At 38.9% G+C, this 21,228-nt stretch overlaps 1 protein-coding gene across 1 annotated transcript in view; it reads left to right on the top strand.

The window, feature by feature from the left end:
* RYR3 (ryanodine receptor 3) overlaps positions 1 to 21,228 on the top strand; it is a 273,106-nt gene that overhangs the window by 201,260 nt on the left and 50,618 nt on the right. The window contains exons 66-70 of the mRNA XM_053382025.1: positions 2,204 to 2,521; positions 4,283 to 4,523; positions 6,502 to 6,589; positions 6,719 to 6,811; positions 20,210 to 20,380. Coding sequence (XP_053238000.1) covers positions 2,204 to 2,521; positions 4,283 to 4,523; positions 6,502 to 6,589; positions 6,719 to 6,811; positions 20,210 to 20,380 — 911 coding nt within the window. The remainder of the gene's footprint in view (positions 1 to 2,203; positions 2,522 to 4,282; positions 4,524 to 6,501; positions 6,590 to 6,718; positions 6,812 to 20,209; positions 20,381 to 21,228) is intronic.

Consider the following 21,228-nt stretch of genomic DNA (forward strand, 5'->3'; position numbering starts at 1 on the left):
GGCGATGCCACACACACCATCCTAAGTACAATGACCATAAATGTTAAAACCTAAGTGGGTAGTAGAAGACAATCTGATAGTTTATAATTTATCCGTTGGTATCTGATAAATGCATTGCATTTATAGAAATAAAGGTTCAGTTGGTTCCATTATTGGAATGGAGTTGATTTTAGAGTGTGTGCTGTTATTGCTTTAAACTGTTTTGTGTAATTGTTTGTTTTTAATTGTTTTTAATTGTTTTTAATTTGCAGTTGTTTCATCTGTTTTTTATTATATTGCTTCAAGGTACAATTGGTGATTCATAAATGAAATAATAATAACATTAAAACCTTTTTCAATTGCTTCATGCCTATTTAATCCACTTCCACAGAACGCAGTAAACATAAAGCCATCTTTAAAGGAACATGCTCATCTTTTGTTCAACTGTACTTTAGTTGCTAACATGTTGTTGTTTTTCTGGCATATAGTATTCTGGCAGCACAATCATTTATGCTGCAATATCCTGCTTTGTGTAGATTTTTTATTTTTTTAAAAAAAATATTTTTATTAAACAGTTTTTATAGTCACACAAACAAAACATAACAACGACAAATACATAAACAAACAATAACAGAAACAAAACAAAAAACAAGTATCATTTCATATCCTAATTTCTTAAACCTTTCTTCCTCGACTTCCTCATGCCTCCCTTTTCTGTATTCCAAATTCTAATCAATTACTCAGCAAATCTTCCCTTATTTTACTTTAAATTTAAGCTAATCTTCCTTATTCTCCTTGTCTTAACCATTGCTAATAGTAACCATTTACTTTCCAATCCAACATCATTCTAACTTTCATTAATTTTGTAGTATTTCTTTAAATAGTCCTTAAACTTTTTCCATTCTTCTTCCGCTGCTTCTCTTCCCTGGTTTCGGATTCTGCTCGTCATTTCTGCCAAGCCCATGTAGTCCATCACCTTCATCTGCCATTCTTCCAGTGTGGGTAGATCCTGCGTCTTCCAGTACTTTGCAATAAGTATTCTAGCTGCTGTTGTAGCATACATAAAGAAAGTTATATCCGTCTTTAACACCCCTTGGTCGACAATGCCCAAGAGAAAGGCCTCTGGTTTCTTAGTGAAGGTATATTTAAATACCTTTTTAAGTTCATTATAGATCATTTCCCAGAATGCCTTAATCTTCGGGCACGTCCACCAAAGGTGAAAAAATGTACCTTCCTTTTCTTTGCATTTCCAACATTTATTATCAGGCAAATGGTAGATCTTTGCAAGCTTGACTGGGGTTATGTACCACCTATAAATCATTTTCATAATATTTTCTCTTAAGGCATTACATGCCGTGAATTTCATCCCGGTGGTCCACAACTTTTCCCAGTCAGCAAACAAAATATTATGACCAATGTCCTGAGCCCATTTAATCATAGTTGATTTAACCGTTTCATCTTGTGTATTCCATTTCAGCAGCAAGTTATACATTTTTGACAGATTCTTAGTACTGGATTCTAACAATTCAGTCTCCAATTTTGATTTTTCCACCTGGAAGCCAATTTTACTGTCCAATTTAAACACTTCATTTATTTGGTGATAGTGCAACCAATCTCTCACCTTCTCTTTTAATTTCTCAAAACTCTGCAATCTCAGTTTGTCCCCTTCCTTTTCCAGAATTTCCCAATATCTTGGCCACTTCGACTCCATATTTAACTTTTTAACTGCCTTAGCTTCCATTGGCGACAACCACCTTGGGGTTTTGTTTTCCAGCAAATCTTTATATCTGACCCAAACATTTAATAGTGCTTTTCTGACAATAGGGTTTTTAAAACTTTTATGTGCTTTAACCTTGTCATACCACAAATATGCATGCCACCCAAAAATGTGTAGATTTTTTAAATGGCATAGCATTCAGTCATGTGACTCCACAATAATCAGAAGTAGTACGCATTGTAAACACAGGTTTACTAAATTATCTGATTGTGAGAGCTAGGCCCAAAGTGTTATGGAATTAATAAAAAGGCTCCGTGTAAAGCATGGATCCAAACAAAAAAACCATTGCTGTTGAACAGTAGAGGGAACTAATGAATCATGTTTGTATCCATGCAGAATGTGTCAGAGTTACGGTGGAAGTAAAATAATTTAAATTGTGCTTTAGCTGTTTTAAGCATTAAGTATGTTAACCACCCCAAAATTATTGTTATGTGTCATAATATGAAGTTTTAGGTATGCCTGAAACCGTAGAAGAAATGTGTCCAGAAATCCCTCACTTGGATGGCTTAATGAAAGAAATAAACAGCTTGGCAGAATCTGGAGCCAGATATACTGAAATGCCACACGTGATTGAGGTGATCTTGCCCATGTTATGCAACTATCTATCATACTGGTGGGAAAGGGGGCCTGAAAATGCTGAAAGTACTGGCCCCTGCTGCACAATGGTAACTTCTGAGCATCTCAGCATAATACTGGGGAACATTTTGAAGATCATCAACAATAACCTGGGGATAGATGAGGCAACTTGGATGAAGCGAATAGCAGGTACCTCGTGGCAAATTTCATTTAAACAACTGTTTTATTTGTCAACACCAACAAAACATTAATTCCTCAATAGTTGTACTTTTTAATGAAAGCTTTCTGTCACAGTCAGATTTACATTTTAGAATCAATGTATTTTATTAAATTAGTTAAATGGTAAAAACTCAGTAAAATCTAAATAATATATGCTTGGTTCAAAATTTGGGGATCCTGCATTCCTGAACAAGTACCTGGTATCATTATGTGTTTGGAAAAAAATTTTAATATCTGTTGAGCTAGGAGAAAATACTATCCATTAATTAAGCACATGTAAGTCTCCCTGAAAACTCTTATGGCACAGACCTGTCCTGTTTTTAAAGCTACAAAATGGATGGATACATATATGAAGAGTTCTTGTGGTTTTCATTTGATTGCATCAGATGTGGTCCACAGCAGTCAGGAAAATATTTTCATCTTTCATTGAGACAAAGGCCTAGTTTAGTTGTAGTGTTACCACTTTTTAATTTTACATTTTGTGGGTTCTCCAAAAGAAAACTCATTGAACCATCTTAAGAAGAATGAACACCAAGTTGATGCAGTCAGAGCCCGGCACTCAGAGATGCAGATGTTGTATGTTGCTGGCATGGTGGAGAAGAGCAGAAAAAGAGTGTGCCCAGGCAGGGAGGATATATAGCTACTCCCTCTTCCTGTCAGGGCACAATGGGAATGTTCTTGCAGAGTTCTCTCTAGCAAATTTTACAAGAAGACTCTGTGAGCCTCAGCCCTATCATGTGACTATCTAGCAAATCATGAATTGTTGGTTTGACTGCATTTAAATATCCAACAGTCCAATTGGTTACTTACATGTGGCTTGGTTAAGCCACTTGATAGTTTGAGTACACTGTTCCACATATACAACATTTTAAATGAAAGAACCCAAGATCAGATACATAAATTCCCTATCTTGAGGCAGGATTACTATACATTTATTAAACATGTATAATGTTTATGCTTATTTATTTAAGCAAATCCTATGGTGTTTTACATAGCCAAAACAAATCTCTAAGCAGTCTACAGCGTATCTTAAACCAGGCATAGGCAAACTCGGCCCTCCAGATGTTTCGGGCTACAACTCCCATCATCCCTAGCTAACAGGACCAGTGGTCGGGGATAATGGGAGTTGTAGTCCCAGAACATCTGGAGGGCTGAGTTTGCCTATGCCTGTCTTAAACCATCAAATGCAATATTACAATATGTTGTGATACCTGAAATTTAGACTCAGTTCATATATAACAGTGAACCATGGTTTATTGTTAATGTTCACAAGTAGCATGAATCTTGGTCTTGTACAATCCCTCACTATCACATGCAAGGGTAAGAGATTTAACTCTCCTGTGTTTCATTTGAAACAAACAATGATTTGCTGTTGCATCCAAACTCACCAAACTGTGGTTTGTTCAAACCAGTTTGTTAGTATGCCAGGGTATCAAACCATTAGCAGTACAAACCACCAATTGGTGAGTTCTGGGTGCATCCAAAGTTTCAGGTCATTCCTTTACAGAGACAAGTTACATTTCCTCTCAAGAGGAGTGGGGAGCACATGAGCCCAAGATTTAAGTCAGCCCGTGCAAATTACAGGAAAACATGGTTTGTTGTTGCATTGTACTGACGTCTACAGTCACAGTGCTATTATGAAGCTAAACTAGAATGAATGCATTTGTTACTTTTTACAGAGTAACAAAATATGTTTAAATGTATATTTATAGAAATGTGTTTTGTATATAGTGTATGCTCAGCCAATCATTAGCAAGGCCAGGCCGGATCTGTTGAAAAGTCATTTTATCCCAACACTGGAGAAACTAAAGAAGAAAGCCATAAAGATAGTGATGGAGGAGGAACAACTGAAAGCAGACAGTAAAACGGATACCCAAGAAGCAGAACTCCTCATTCTAGATGAATTTGCAGTTCTTTGCCGCGACCTTTATGCTTTTTATCCTATGTTGATCCGCTATGTGGACAACAACAGGTAGGAGAATCTGTAACTAAAGGGGATTAAATGGATTTTTGTATTTATATCCTGCACCTCAACATAAAATTTATGTTCCTAATTTTGCTAACAATAAAACAATATAAAATTAAAAATGGAAAACTACCTAAACGGTTAGTTTAGTTTAAAACAGCAACAGTCCATTCAAATAGATAGTAAAACCAAAACTGCTCTCCTGCTCCTGCCCTAAATTTTGTTATGGACCACCCCAACCAAGCTCTGCTGTGTGATGTGAGATTCTAGGGGTCTTGGCACTTAATCAGGGTTGGTGTTTCCTTCAGAAAAGTTAGGCACAGAGGAGATTGTAGTGTCTTTAATATATATGGTTTTGTTTACGCATTACTTGTGCCCCAAAGGTAATCTCGTTTCTCTTCAGATTGTATAAATCTTTTGTCTTTTACAAAATAAAAGGGTCCCCCTAGACCCAGTTGAAAGGCAGATAGTTCCTATCTAGGCCATACAATTCAAGGTCATTTCATGGATCAGCAAACAGTGTTAACTAATGCCAGCAAGTGGAATGCAAGTGGAAAGTTTGATAGCTTTGACACCTGACACAAGGAAGAAGAGACTGCTTTCTTGAAAAAATCAATAAGGAATAGAACAAAGTGAATGTTTCTGACCTCAAGCGTCACTAAATTTAGGTTAGGCGGGGGAAAGAACATGTGAATCATTGCCTTAACATTAACTTTAATTCTGTGAAGTACCAGAATAAAAAGAAGAATTAAAAACGTTAAAGATAAATGAGAGTATAAAAATGACACAACCACAAAAACAGTTTAATTAAGTCGTGTCTGCTCTCTGCTTCCTGATACAGCTTACTTGTAACATTTTTACAGTTCAGAATATTTCAGTGTTGTAAAATTCTTATGAATGTCTAAAGGCATTTAAATAGAAGAATCAGCAATGCCCATTAAAGTATAAAATCATTTTCTGACTTGAAAGCTTGAATCCAAATGCTGCGTGGCAGTTTAGACAATTCATCATCAACAAACTCACATACATATTTAAATACAGCACAAACTTTTTCTTAAGCCGTATCTGTTTTAGAGACAGTGTATAATTCTAGGGGAAGAAACATTCTAGACCACTTTATTCATCTTATAAAGTGGGCTGTATGCCCTTGAAGATTATACCAAAATGAATGTGCAAATCATTAAGGTGGCCACAGGAGTTACTATCAGTTCTGTTACAAAGAAATCTACAGATGTTCTTGGTACAAAGTAAATCTAGTTGTATCAGATAGGCTGGTGGTTTTATGAAAATTGAATACAGGCAATGACTGATTTAGGTGCGTCCAAATGACATGTGATCGTGCATGTGCAGACAGCGCTGAACCTGGAAGTAGCCCCAAAATGCCATTAAGACGTCACAAAAAGGGCCAGAACAGGGGCAGACTGGGCTTACACATGTTCCACCGACACATGCTGGCGTCCGGAACATAACCCCCACATGAAAAGGATTGCCTGTACTTTGAATTGTGATACATGTCATAAATAAATCCTATTGGTTGAATTGAACTTACTTTGGGGTTAATGTGTATAGGTTTGCAAAGGCTGCAATACTCCACAGGCTGTGGAACCTCCAGATGATGCTGAATTACAGCTCTCATCATCCCTGGCCATTGGCCATGCTTGCTAGGGTTGATGGGAGTTGTAATTCAGCAACGCCAGGAGTTCCAACAGTTGCAGAGAACTTAGGCTAGTGGTGCTGTTTACTTGGCTCCAATGAGACTGCTGAGTAGATGTATTAGCCCATCAATAAAAGGCAGTAGTAAGCATCCTTCCAACACCCAGAAACACCCAGTTTTACACTGCAGTATGGTGCTGCTATCATGCTTTTCAGAAAAAATGCAGGAAGAAGCAATTGAAAGGGGAGTTGTAGGACTGGTAATGTTCAGTATAGAACGTGTTGAAATAATACTGTAGTCTAATAAATGTATTGTGGTTTTTTTATTTAGATCAAACTGGCTTAAGAAACCAGATGCAGATTCTGATGAACTTTTCCGAATGGTAGCTGAAGTCTTCATTCTCTGGTGTAAATCACATGTATGACAAAGATTCATTTTTTTATTCTTATAATACACATATTTAGAAATGTTATGCATATTTATAAATGTCACCGACCTGTTTCTCAGCATTTATGTAAACTGCATTTTGGTATTATATTTATTTCAGAATTTCAAGCGAGAAGAACAAAATTTTGTTATTCAGAATGAAATCAACAACTTGGCATTTTTGACAGGAGACAGCAAGAGTAAGATGTCAAAAGTAAGTCAGAAAGTATTTAGATTGGTCCAAGTGTATCTGCTAAATTATCTGTACTTTGTAACAATGACACAGACTGTCACAAACTGCATTTCTTTGCCGATATGTTTAGAAGTAGTTGCTTCTTAATATGAAGATCAGTTGTATTTACCATATATTGTCATGTAAATTTTCTGACTAAAAGCCTTTTCCCCTTGATGCACCCACACGATGGGGTGAAGGTTTACCAGAAATGGATCTGAAGTACTTCTTTTTACTTTAGCTCCTTCCCTTTCCACCCAGCTGGTCTTGGGATTTTGATTCTCCCTCCCCTGCCATATATTTCTATTGTACTGATAGTGAGTTTTCATCCCCTATTGATACAGCAGACAGTTTGCTTTTCACTGTAGTAAAATAATATTACCTAAAACATAATACATTGTGGGGATATCAAAATTGTTAAGATATATCTGCTCAATCTACACATACCCCAAAATGTCACCAGAGAAACCTGTATAAGAATATCTGTATGGGAAGAACTGGGGATGCTAAAATGTCTGAGGTTACATCTGAGAAAGTCCACTCTTTCTGAGATGATCATGGGTATTTTATTTTTTATTTTTTTGGAAGAGGATTGTATTGCATTTCAGTAGAGGAGCAGGGAAGGTCTAAACAAAAAGGCATGGTATCAAATTAATTATCTGAAAATGCAAAACAAATGTTTTTAGCATTTGTTGGTGTTAGAAATAGTGTTATAAATTAAGTCACTTTAATGCATATGTACAGCTGAACACAATGAGATTTGTGGCGCATTCCTCCTTTCCAGTGTCCCTCTGCTGAATCAATGTGTGTGGATTCATTTTTTAAAAATGCATTGACTCAGTGAGGGGCACGAAAATTCAACATTCAGGTGAGACCCAACTATCCATTTGTCTCCCAATGATGGAATGTGGATCATAACACTGGAGCTGATGTGTCTTTAGGAGGAGCTGTCCTTATGTAGATTTATCACATGGGGTGGGGGTGGGGTACATATGGAGAATGTATAATTGTGCAACTCTATTGTAGTGTATGAGCACAAATAATTACTGCCTTATCCACAAGTGACCCATTCTTATTCCACACCTGAAGGACATTTTCAGCTGCTCTAGTCTTCTTAGTCTCTGAAACATACATGCTAAATGATTTTATACATTATAACCTGACATGTATCTGGTACTTTTTCAAGCACCCAATGCTGTCTTGTTGAAAATTATTTTTTAAGTATTTTAACCAGATATTGCACCACAGAAAACCAAGTGTAATTAAGTACCTGTGGTTGGTCGTTAAATGAAATTTATTATAAATAATAATACTTTTAAATTTGGCTTTCTGCTATTAAACCAGTTTCCTGTTGTTAAACCTTTCTTGTCAACAACCATATATATATGAATGACCAGATTTTCTTTAATTGTGTAATTACTTCACTGTAACAGTATTGAAATATCTTTGTGCAATGGGAAAAAGCAGTCATGATATGTTTGTTACTTTCAGTATGTCTGTCCCTTAGTATTCAAGTTTAATTGGAAAAACTGTCCCTGGCTAGGACTTTAACAGTTGATAACTGCTTAAAAATTTGGGATTTGAGACCATTATCAATTGAAATGCAAGATAAAACAATCCTTTTTTTTTTCTTGTTGAGCGTAGGCATCATTTCTATGTAAATTTCACAACCAATCAGGGGCAGATTTTCAAAAAGAATCCTTAAAGTCAAGATTAGGGACAATAATTACTGGAACTAAATCTTCCTCCCTTTAAGAAGTTCTGTCAGTCTGGTTGTTGTTTGTCCCCTGTCTTTTTCCCATTGAAAGTAATCATCCACTTTGTTTTGGGGGCACATACAGAATTGACTTATGCAAACAAGAATAGCTTGGGAGCTTTGAAAGACTGCTTTCTCCTATGCTAGCAAATTGCCTTGGCAGGCAATGTGTTTCACATATACATGTTCTAGGAGTCCTGTGAATTAAGATCTTTAAGATACTGGCAATAGCACATCTCGGCAGATGTAACTTACACTCATACGAGTCTTTAAAATTGAGATGTTGTTTCTTGCACACACAAAGAGAATCAAAATCTACATATTATTAATACTTCAGTAGGGAATAGCTTAGCAACAATACTTGTTATGGCAGTGGGAATAGCTTGACAACAATATGCACTTTAGTTGAGAAGATGAGCTAATGGAGTCTATCCATGACTAAACTAGCATGCACACATGAAAGAGCAAACCCAAAGGCATAAGAGGAATTGGAAAGGCTGGATGGGTTAAGCCAGGCATGGGCGAACTCGGCCCTCCAGATGTTTTGGGACTACAACTCCCATGATCCCTAGCTAACAGGACCAGTGGTCAGGGATGATGGGAATTGTAGTCCCAAAACATCTGGAGGGCCGAGTTTGCCTATGCCTGGGTTAAGCACTGCTTAGGAAGGCATAGTAGACTTCTTCCTCTCTGGGCTGACGTTGCAGACTAGGCCTCAGTCATGTATCACTGGGCAAGGAGGACCAGAAGGTGGCTTCTAAAACAGTCATAGCACACAAAGGTAGGAAGCCAAAATTATTCTTAAAAACACAGTTACAGAGAGAGAGAGAAAGATAAGAAAATGGTAGGCAGGACAGAAGCAGGAGACACTGTTCTCAGCCTTGGTGGGCAATGCCAAAGAGGTAGAACTGAGGTGCATTGAAACTCCTGGGTCAGGCAAGGAAAAGAGAAAAGGCAGCAGGCAAGAGAAAAATGACTTCTTGAATCTCTGCTTCAGCTAGCAAAAATCTAGGGGGAGCAGGAAAAATAATGGAACCCTTAAAAGCACTGGCAGAGGAAGGGGAGTGCGGGGGGAGCGCACCGCCCCTGGCAGCGTGATCCCGGTGGGGTGCCATTGTGGCTGCTCCCCCGCCCGCGCTGGGTACTACGCTTCTGCAGATGGCATGCCACGCCCCCCAGGACGCCCCTGTGGGCAGCGCGCCGCAACCCCTGGGATGTGCACCAGCCCCACCCCTGCCTGCTCTCCACCTCCTGGTGCTGGAGCATGAAGCTCTGCCACTGCTTAAAAGGGCTTTTGGAATAGGCTGAATAGAGAAAGTGTTGTAATCAGCACCTGAGACTGAGAAGCCTAATGAGCTCCCATGACTGCACATGCTCAGACTTTAGAATCTTAAGTGTGGCAGAGGAGAAGAAGAGAAAGAGCAGCATCGATACCAAGCAGTACAAAGCTGTAGGATTGACCAGACTTCATCATTATTCTGCTTTGGAAGAATACGTTTGTAAGGAGTAGTCTCCACCCAGCAGCGGAGCATATGCCTGCGCTACCAAGAGCGGGTGCGCTCCAGAGGAGGGCGTGGCATGGAGGGTGCCCTCTCCAGCACGGGATAGCCACTCAGGTTCTCGGAGTGGCACGTGCACCCTGCAACCGGGGGCGGAGCAAGCCTCTCACAGGGGCAGAACGAGCTGCCCCTGGCGGACATTCGGCACGCCACCCACCCGCCACTCCGAAGCCTCCCCCAAACAGTCAAAACGAAGGGGGAAGGGGGGAAGGCTTGGGAGTCGCAGGTGGGCAGTGTGCCGAATGTCAGCCCCTTCAGTGAGGGCACCCGGGGCGGTCCGCCCCCCGCCCCACTTCCTACGCCCCTGCCTCTACCCCAGGTTTTTGAAGAAGGGGGTTAATACTGGCTGTTTCCTATTGTCTGAGCCATGGGAAATGTCCATTTTTAAGTGGTGCCTAAACATCAACTTAACAAAGAAGTCTCAAAGGTAAGGCATCCTCCAGAATGCCATAAAATAACCAACTTTCCATCCTTTATTATTCTTGATGATATCCGAAAAGAATGGCCAAAAATGTATGATTCACTTTTCCTATGTTACTCAAACTCCGTGTTGTGCTCACTGGCTAAAGATGGTTGGCTGGGAAATTAGAGTGCATTATGAATATTAAAATTGTACATATGGTATGGAATACATAATATATGTATCTGTTGAAATATGTTATACCAACTTTCCTATTGTATGCAGAAGATACGTAACATAAATATTACAGATTTACAGCTGAATGCTACTTTTTTTAAAAAATGCAACTATTTTGTTAACCTTTGTCAAACTGAATTTATTTAAAGCTGAGCAAGTTTTTTTAACTTTTTTCCTGATAATATGGCAGCAGATTGCTCGGAGGGGAATGGTAAGTTAGTGAACATTTAGTCTGAGAAAGATGGGTTACTTGGGCTGTACTGTGAAATAACAGATTCTTATCAATAGGTTACTGAAACAGATACGCCACTCCATTAATCTGTTATTTTTTAACTTTGTGTAGGTGTTTTCATGAAGGAGGCATGCAGATGTAATTATTTCTTACTGCAGTTTATATCACATCTATATTTATCTAAACATGATGCAGTATTTACATATTCATTTATTTCATGTAGCCCAGTTCTTAAACTTAAGATACTGTTTGTTCATAGGGTGATTCACATACCCCAGCCTTAATTAAGAGAACTCAGGGTGAACACTTACACTTCAAGAGCAAATTCTAGTTCCACAGTCAAGGCAGAACTCTATACAGGTAACTCACAACTTGTGTGCATTTAGCTTTACATGCTTGGTAAATAAAAATAAAAGGGGTGGAAAGCGGACGAGCATTTGGGAAACAATACTTTGGCAATCCCACCCACCCTGGAAACCCATGTGTTTTAACAATATGCAATTTTGGCTCCACATGCTACCTCCAGAACGTAAGTTGAGAGTCGCCTGTATAGAAATGACGGATATAGAACGTTTGTTTGACAGCCAGTGTGCAAACCCAGGGCGAATGCATATCACAGTTCCAAAATGCAGGGGAAATACAAAATTTGTTATTCATCACAGAATTGTTTTTTTTAAACTCTCAGGTTTTGTTTAGAAAAGCAGTGTCCTTATCCATTCATGTAATAGGCAAGTGAGGCCTAATAACTGGTAGGTCAAGATGTAGAATCATAAAATTCTAGAGTTCGAAGGGTCCCTGAGGATCTTCTGGTCCAAACCCTTCCATGCAGGAATATGCAACTGTCCCTTACAAGGATTGAACCAGTAACCTTGACATTAGCCACACCATGCTCCGACCAGCCGAGCTATTGATGGACTAGCTGTAGTTGTGTGTCTCATTAGAAGAAGAAGCTAGCCAGTTGTGCTGACGTGTTTCTATGTTACATTATACAAAATAAGAAAAATAATCCAATTTTGCTTAATTTGCATAATTGATTCAGTCATATAATCCAACTTTTCTTGTTGTTGCATCCTAATAATCTTTAGCAGCCCCATGAAAAACTTGCCTACTCACATTGAATACAAATTGGCATCCAGTTGATGCTAAAATTATCATATCATTATGTGCAGATAGATGCACAATTTATTCAGTGTCAAATACATGTCAACGGCAATAAGTCTGAATACAAGAGTTGCATGTGAAAAGTATGTTTGAAATGCAGACTCAGATTTTCAGGATATATACATTTATATTCCTTTATATTCCTCAGACATGAGCAGACAAGAAGAAGTGTATCTTGAATTTTGAATCCTACAACTGATTTGAATGGCTTTATATAATTAAATCCAAATTTATATACTGAAAGTCATGCTACATTTTTGGAATAAACAGATTGAAGTCTGGTCTCTAAATGCCCATAATGTGGCAGCAGACATGGGGGGGGAGCAAGGTCAACCTGAATTTAGCCTCTACGCACCTTTTTATCCCTCCCAAACAGGTGTCCAATTCTGACAAAACTGGTAGTAGTAAATATTAACTTGTTATGGTATATGTGATCTCAGCCCATAACTTTATGCACAACCACATGTACTAGGTCAGGGATCTAACAAAAGAAAATATTCACACAACATATTTTCATGCAGAATCCAAAATAGGAATTGACTGTTTTAACTGAATCAGAAGTGGGGTGTCTGGGTTTGATAACTGGCACAAAAACTGAAAGAACAAACCCCTTATAAATGTTACACTCTTTTTAGGCTATCTAGCTTTAGCATATTAAAATATTTTGCAGAAATGCTTTAATGTCCCTCTATCCTCCAAATACAGTTTCCCAGATTCATTTTTCCATGTATTTCAATACACTGTTTTTGAATCATGGACCGCATTCCCTTACACAGCTTCGAGTAGCTTTCAGATGTGCAAATCAGAAACTTCAAATAGAAAACAGTGTGTTAAGTTTCAGTATTAAAGCATCCTAGTAAATGAAGATTATAAAGTTTATAAGGAGTTTTCTCTTTAACTTTTACCTATGTAATCTTACCTACATAGGTACATGAGGAAGAGACTTTGATTCTGATCCTATGCATGTCTACTTAGAAGTAAATCCTACTTCATTCGGTGGGATTTGTGTCTCACTGCAGGCTTTGTGAATTTGTGCATGAGACCCGATAATGTTTTCAAAATGTTTGTTGTTCATTCAGTAAAAGGATAGGATTTTAGGGCAGAAGGAACTTTGGTATTTCCAGGCTGGGGAAGGACTTTCAAACTCCAGACATGGGGACCTGTGTACCTCCAGATGTTGTTGGACTACTACTCCCATCATCTATGTGCATTGGCCATTCTGTCTGAGGCTAATGGGAGTTGGAGTCTCATAACATCTGGAGGGACGCAGGTTCCCACCACTGCTTTATCTTCAGAATTCACAGCAATTAACTTTATTTATCTAAGTTGTTATTAGCTGACAGGGACGAACGAATTACCTAAGGCAAGAAGCACCTGACAAATTTCACAAGACGAATCACCTATTACAATATATAACAGTGTAAAGAATTAACATGTGACAGAACAGTTTTAAAAAGCAGCAAATATCTCTGTGCTCCAAATATGGCTTTGTAAATTTTCTCCAATATTGTGGTTTTATACAGTGCCCCCCCCCCACTGCTATCAGTTTCACACATTAGTGTATAGCTTTTATAGGCTTAAGAAATAAAGATGCACTGAAGAATAGATCCAGAGGCATTCATAATCCAGTTTTCAAGTACAGTCGTACCTTGGTTGTTGAACACTCTGGAACTTGGACGTTTTGGCTCCCGAACACCGCAAACCCGGAAGTGATTGTTCCGGTTTGCAAATATTCTTTTGGAACCCTAACATCTCACGGGGCTTCGGCAGCTTCTGATTGGCTGCATGATTTGGTTTTTGAACATTTTGGAAGTCGGATTACGTTCAACTTCCAAGGCACAACTGCAGTAGGCTCCACTACTTACTCCGCAAATGAACAGACCCTGATCCAAAATGTTAGCTAAGCAATGTGTGAGAGAGAATCTCACTTATTTCATGCTCAGAGTTTTTAATGAACATAAAAAAATTAGAAAGAACCCACAACGTATTGCTATATACTAAGAGCTGTGAGTGCTATACTGTTGTCCTCTTTCTGACTTGTTCCTGTGTGAAGTGTACTGTTGTTGCTTAATATTAATGGCTCCAGTTAAACATATATGTAATTAATGTTGCAGGACTATCAACACCATTTTTCCATGACCATCTTTAGATAAATGTTTTGAATTATAATAAAAGAGCAAAATTAGTGACAAGACATTAATTGAATGAATGAATGCAGTTAATCTCTACATTTTAAAGACAAGTGGTGTCTTTAGCTGTGCCAATATGGGCATGGATTGAAGGAGGAAAGGTGATCTCAGTTAAAATCCCTCCACTTCCCAGCTATATGAATAAAAATGAAAGCCGTTAAAGCAGGGGTCGGCAAGGCTTACCGGGCATGGGCCAGATCACTCCTGCGGAGATCCTCCTTGGGCCAGACCGGCACAGCACAACGCCAGAAATCGCGTCTGCACATGTCCGTGGTGCCATAAAACACTTTTGTGCATGCCCAGACACCGAAAATTGCGCCTGTGCAGATGCGATTTCCAGTGTCTGGGCATGCACAGAAGCAATTTCCAAAGCCGCGGAAGAGAGTCCCTGTGCCACAAGGCCAGTTTAGTGCAGCGCGCAGGGACTCGCCAAGCAGGCAGCTCAGTTCAGGGGCGGCTTGGGGGCCAGTTAAACGGCCTCCATGGGCCACTACCAGCCCATGGGCCACAGGTTGGGGACCCCTGCATTAAAGGCTTCTCTCTTAATGTAAATAGCAGCTTTTGGATGGGGGGGGGTTGTTGTCAGGGTATGGTGAGAGGAGTTAAACCCCTTCCCTTCTGCTGCAGTTGTGATACTGGGGACTCTTCCATGGTTACTATTTACATTTTCTAAATGCACATGTAAGTTGCATTAAAGGGACGCGGGTGGCGCTGTGGGTTAAACCACAGAGCCTAGGACTTGCCGATCAGAAAGTCGGAGGTTCGAATCCCCACGACGGGGTGAGCTCCCGTTGCTCGGTCCCTGCTCCTGCCAACCTAGCAGTTCAAAAGCACATCAAAGTGCAAGAAAAGGCTTAGTCATGCTAGCCACATGATCCGGAAGCTGTACGTCGGCTCCCTCGGCCAATAAAGCGAGATGAGCGCCGCAACCCCAGAGTCGGCCACGACTGGACCTAATGGTCAGGGGTCCCTTTGTTGTTGTTTAGTCGTTTAGTCGTGTCCGACTCTTCGTGACCCCATGGACCATAGCACACCAGGCACTCCTGTCTTCCACTGCCTCCCGCAGTTTGATCAGGGGTCCCTTTACCTTTACCTTTTAAGTTGCATTAACATCCTCTCTAGTTTGACACTTAATAACAGCAACTCATTCTCAGGAGATTTCCTTTTTCTTTTTATACGACTGTATTGTGCACAGTCCCTTCTCTTTGACACTCCTAGGGCACAATTCAGTCAGAATTAAGCACTTGTAACTCCCATTTTTTTTAAGTAGAGGATTTAATTTATTTTAAGAAATGGGTATCACACTTTATAGGATAAAAATAAATTTCAGTTAGAGTAGAAAAAAGTTTAAAAATACAGCAAACAAATATCCAGCATTTAAAAGCATTTTTTTTGGGGGGGGGAATCCAGAGACAGATGTAGCAGAGAGAAAAAAGCCTAACTAGGAATAAAATTTATACATTCAGTCTAGCCTAAAGGCTACATGGAAGAGCTGACTTTGGCCAGGTGGCTGAAACTGTCTATCAGTCTGGTAGGTCTCTCCAGGGAAAGCAAGCAAAGTTTAGCAAGAGCTTGAAATCCATAGGACAAAAGTATTTAACTTTATCTTCTACTAGTTAAAATATATTTGGGAAAAGTAGATGTGATTGTAGACCTCTGTCCTTAACTTCTAACTTTGAGTCGTGGCATTTTAAAGTGCCCAAGAAGGCCAAAAGGAGAGAAGGTCGAGAAATAATTGCAGAATCAAACTTTCTGTAACCTGCACAAAGTTTCATGTAACATTAGTTTTCCATGTTAAAGCAAAAGCACTTGGTTTGTTGCATTTCTTGTGAATATTGTTTGTTAACAGATACAAGGCTTTAAAAAAATTGGTAAGTGTGTGTTGTCAAACATTCATTAGTATTAAGTTCAAGTCATATTACTAAACATCAATATTAAAAGATTATAAAGATAGTAAATGTATTGTTGTTTATGGTTTTCCTTTATTCTAAACTGACTAAAACAGCAGTATGGGGGTTTACATAATATATATAGAATAAAATATATTGCCATTGGTAATCCTCAGTATATTCTTTATTTTTAACCCTCAGTAAACATAATAATAGAAGAAATTAATCTAATGCAGTAATTCATTCTTTTATTAAGGAAGCACATAATGACACATGGTAATGCTTCATTGTAAATGCAAGGTATTTTAGCTACTTTGTTGAAAAAAAGAAGATATTGTTTCTAATTGACTTGTAAAATTCCCATCTTTTCATCAAGTTTACTTACTTTTTTCCTTGTATTTTTTCTTTCATACAGGCCATGCAAGTAAAGGTACAGGTCAAAGTGCATGATGTGTCTTTATGTTTTAGTTTTAGAGATGACCAGGCTCTCAGCATTCTTTCCATTGATCACAGCAGTGGCGTCACAAAGGGAAGGTACATGTTCTGCCCAATATAAATCCTATTGGAAAGTTAGGCAGATTTTGCCAGAACATCTGTTTTTATACACCTCTCCTGCACACTTTTCTATACAGGCCTGGGTATTGATTTCATGGGGAAGAAAATGGCCCAACAACATCTCTCTTCTGCCTCTGTTACCATCCTCATTTTATGTAAATTAGTTTAGTATCTTTAATTGAAAAAGTGACTCATTAATGTATTGAGATTTTTAACATTAAAAATACTAATAGACGTAGTAGTAGTAGTAAATGTACTATGCTTGTCATTGCTATGATTGTCCATTAAAATATCTAGACTACTTTATCAAATTATTCTTTCCCTCCTCTTTGCCCTCCTTCCCTGCAATCAAGACTTACGGATACAAAATAATTTTGAATCACACTAAAATCAGTGTACACATCCCGTACCAAATTTATTTAAAATTTCCCCACAACTTGGAAACAATCAGGAAAAATGTAGGAATTATGAATTGTATTTTACAACCTTTTACTGGGAGTAAACCCATTGACATGAATGGTCTTGACTAACTTAGGGCCATTAATTTTAGTGGGTCTACTCTAAGTAAGCTTAGTTGCATACAATCCGGGGGAAAGGTGACGATGATATTGGTAATAATGATGGCTCTGTGCTGGATCTGCCCTGGCAAAACACAACAACTTGGGAACAACTAGGGAAAAGGTGGTCATTATCACCATTGTCATCATGACGCCTCTGCAGTGGGCTCTTTCCTCCAAAAATCAACAACCACCAACCACAACTTTGGAACAATCCTGCTATAGGACATGCAGCCGAAACAAAAAAAAGGGTTGTCATATTCTCTTTCCACCCCATGTTTAACCGAGGACGCTCTCAAACAGATGCCTGCTTTTTGTGCCAGGAGATAGCAAAACTAACACAACAGCAGTGGTAGGATTCCCGACTTTCTTTCCCCCACACCCACATTTTAAAAAAATAAATTCTCAAGATGCTGCATGCTGCCAACTTCTCCACATTGCTGGCAAGGAGCAAAGCAAAGAGAGCAGCAAATGGGTGAATCCAAGAACTAGGAAATAAAACAAAAGTAAAGTTGCAACCCCAGGAATTCCTTTTGCCTGGTCCAAACAACTCACTTATCAATCACAGCTCTGACTTCACTCATTCACTAAAAACAAAGGTTTACTCATTTCACAGAAATTGCTTCAAAGGGTACTTGCACATTTTGCTTCATAACTTTCTTTCTTGGAAGTTTAGACCCTTTTCTTCTTTTAATGAAAGCTCAGAGTCTGGAACAGCTGCCTGAGGGCGCCCATGAAAGCCTTCCCAAATGCCAGGTTGGGAACCTTCATAACTAAGCCAAACCATGGCTTAGCTTATGGCACTGTAGCAGCAGCAAGTCTGGGAGAGGAGTGCTGCAGCTGCAGTCTCTTCTGGGAACCCCCCATGTTAACACTTTTGCACTAAGCCATAGTTGGACTTAGCTTTACATGTGAAGCAGCTCAATGTAAGCTGCCTGATTAACTTTGTTTAGTTAGGTGGGTTGCAAACATTCCAAACCTATCAGTAGTCTATAGCTCAGTATTACATTTACACCAGATCAAATTGTAGCCCTCATTATAGAGGGGAAAGTAAGTAAAGACCTTCCCTGCTTTAATAATAAGGGTGATGAGTAGAAAGAAAGGACAGGTACCCTTGATGGGTTTCGGCTAGTATAGAATAAATATGAACAGATAATTTTAAAGCACAACCCACTTCCTTACTGTCATGAATAGAGCATGATGTTCTGTGAATCTCCAGTTCTATCTTTGTAAATTGAGATTTACTGAATAGCAATTTTAAAAGTCTGAAATTTGGTGGCAGAGACAGAATGGAGCATTTCTTCACTTTTAAAATGTATCCCCCCCCCTTTACTGCATTTATGTTAAACATTCTTACCCACTCATACTGAAGTAGATAACGGGGAATCTTTTCTGGAGAAACCTGTCCTCCAAGGAACAGAAGAATGAAAAACTAGGACTGACTTACCTCCTGTGTTACACCAGTTACCTCCCCTGATTAACAGACGAGTGACGCCACTGGGTCCCCGTGATACATTGTGGCATTTGTTTGTCTGCTATCAAAGTAGAGTACAAATTAATGTCATTAAATATAGAGCCATTATTTCATTGCTACTGTAGAAAACTTTTTCTAAGGCATTTTGACAAGCAAAGCTTTGAGGCAAAATACTTCCTGCATTTGTCGGTCCCTAAAGAAAAACCACCACATCATGTTTTTGTTCATAACTGAACTGCCAAACATATAGGAATGGCTAGATGCTTTGGTAGTTTTCATAAAAACGAGAGCTTTGCAACAATTTACCCAAAGTGTGTGCACTGTTAGACTTTTCTTTCTCCTAGAATAAAAACCGTGTGGTAATTGTTTGCAAACAATCAGTACTAACAGCTCTTACTGTACCAGCATAACAAGCTTGTACAGTTTGCTCAGGGCCTTAAATTTTCATTTGCAGCGGCAATAAGATGTGGAGGGTTTATAGCAAGTGCCTGCTGTTTGTAGCAGTGAAATGCTATGAGCCCAGCTCTGAATTCATGTGTGTGGCAAATTCTCACTGTGGCCAGTGAGAGTCTATTTCAAGCATGGAATTCAGGAAGGGGACATTTTTTGTGTGGCTTTTTAGTGTAAGTTTGTTCATAGTATGATTCTGTTAATGATGACCTTGTTGTTGCTCAGAGCTTTGATCTGCTGCCTTAAATAAAAAGTTTTATTTTACATTATTTGGATAGAATAGGACAGATATTATGTTGATGTGCAACCTGTTTACTGTCTCTTTCCTAGGGCTCATTTTCCTTATGCTCTGGGTGACTGAAGCTGCTGACAGTGTAGTCTGATACATTTACCTGATTTTTTTTATCAACAATGGAGTTAATGAAAAGTAGCTTTCTAGTGTACAAACTCATAGGCTTATGACTTTATTGAATTCATATATAGGCAACATGAGACTTTTTTAAAAGCAGCATTACAGATACATTTCATACATGCATAGAATGCTCAGAATGTTAGAAACACTTACTGTCTTCTAAAAGTACAAAGCTTATTGTCAAAACTTTTATCCGTTTCAGATGTTATTCGTATGTGTATGTATGTGTTTTTGGAGATGTGTAGATTGTAGAAAATTACAACGTGTGTATTCTTAGATTTTCTGTGGTGAAGTAAATTATGAAGTGCTACTAAAATAATATGTATTTTCCACAGCAGTTCTTTGGTTCACTTATATTTTCCCAAGTTTAGCCATTAAATATATATATATTACATATAATATGTCAATATAAAAGTCTAGCTTTGGTTGGATAATTAGGGGAAATAACTATTTAATATGAATGAATCACATAACTACACAATATATTTTGTATGTATCTTCCCTTTTAGTCTGGAGGTCATGATCAAGAACGAAAGAAATCAAAACGTAGAGGGGATTTATATTCAATACAGACTTCTCTAATTGTAGCTGCACTTAAAAAAATGCTTCCCATTGGACTGAATATGTGTACGCCTGGAGATCAAGAACTGATATCTCTTGCTAAGTTCAGATACAGCTGTGTAAGTTGAAGTTTTGCTCAGTTAAGAGTGTTCAATTTTGAAAATCCAGCAACCACATGGGGATTGTGATTCTAATACAGGCATAGGCAAACTCATCCCTCCAGATGTTTTGGGACTACAATGCCCATCATCTCTGACCACTGGTCCTGTTAGCTAGAGATGGTGGGAGTTGTAGTCCCAAAACATCTGGAGGGCCGAGTTTGCCTATGCCTGTTCTAATACAAGGATTCTCAAAATGCACACGTTGCTATGCAGTATCAGGATATGCCCTCGCTGCAACGCCTGCATCTCAACAGTGCGAGAAACAATGAACAAGCCTTCCATATGGCAAACCGGTTTATTCATTGGTCCAAATGCATCTAGAAAAATGAATGCTAGACCAAAGCACTTGACTGATTAAATACTTATTGCCTGAACTGGAAAGCTATTCGTAGATCTTAAAGACACAATGGCATGCTTATATTTACTGTATGCATAGAATATGTCATAACAAATAGAATAGTATGGCATCAGGGCCGCCTTTAGCATATGCATCGCCAGGGTGCAAAGATCCGTCCAGCGCCCCCAAATTGGGGGGGGGGGCATGTCAAAGTTGTTGAGCTTTTAAGGAGGGGAGCAGCGAAAACCACTAACATGAAAAAAAAATGGCAGCGATAACTCTGTCTTTCCATTTTTGCAATCATGCAAAAATGAAAGACACCACTAGGGGGCAGCGCCGGATACATTGGTTCTGCAGCTGTTTTGCAAAAGAGAACGGAAATGACCCATTGACCCCAATCATCCATGGCTCGCAGTTAAGAGCTTAGGTGGCTTCAGCGGTGGGCACCCCCTAGAATTTGGTGCCCGGG

Source organism: Podarcis raffonei, chromosome 1 (genome assembly GCF_027172205.1).
Source record: "Podarcis raffonei isolate rPodRaf1 chromosome 1, rPodRaf1.pri, whole genome shotgun sequence".
Classification (NCBI taxonomy): Eukaryota; Metazoa; Chordata; class Lepidosauria; order Squamata; family Lacertidae; genus Podarcis; species Podarcis raffonei.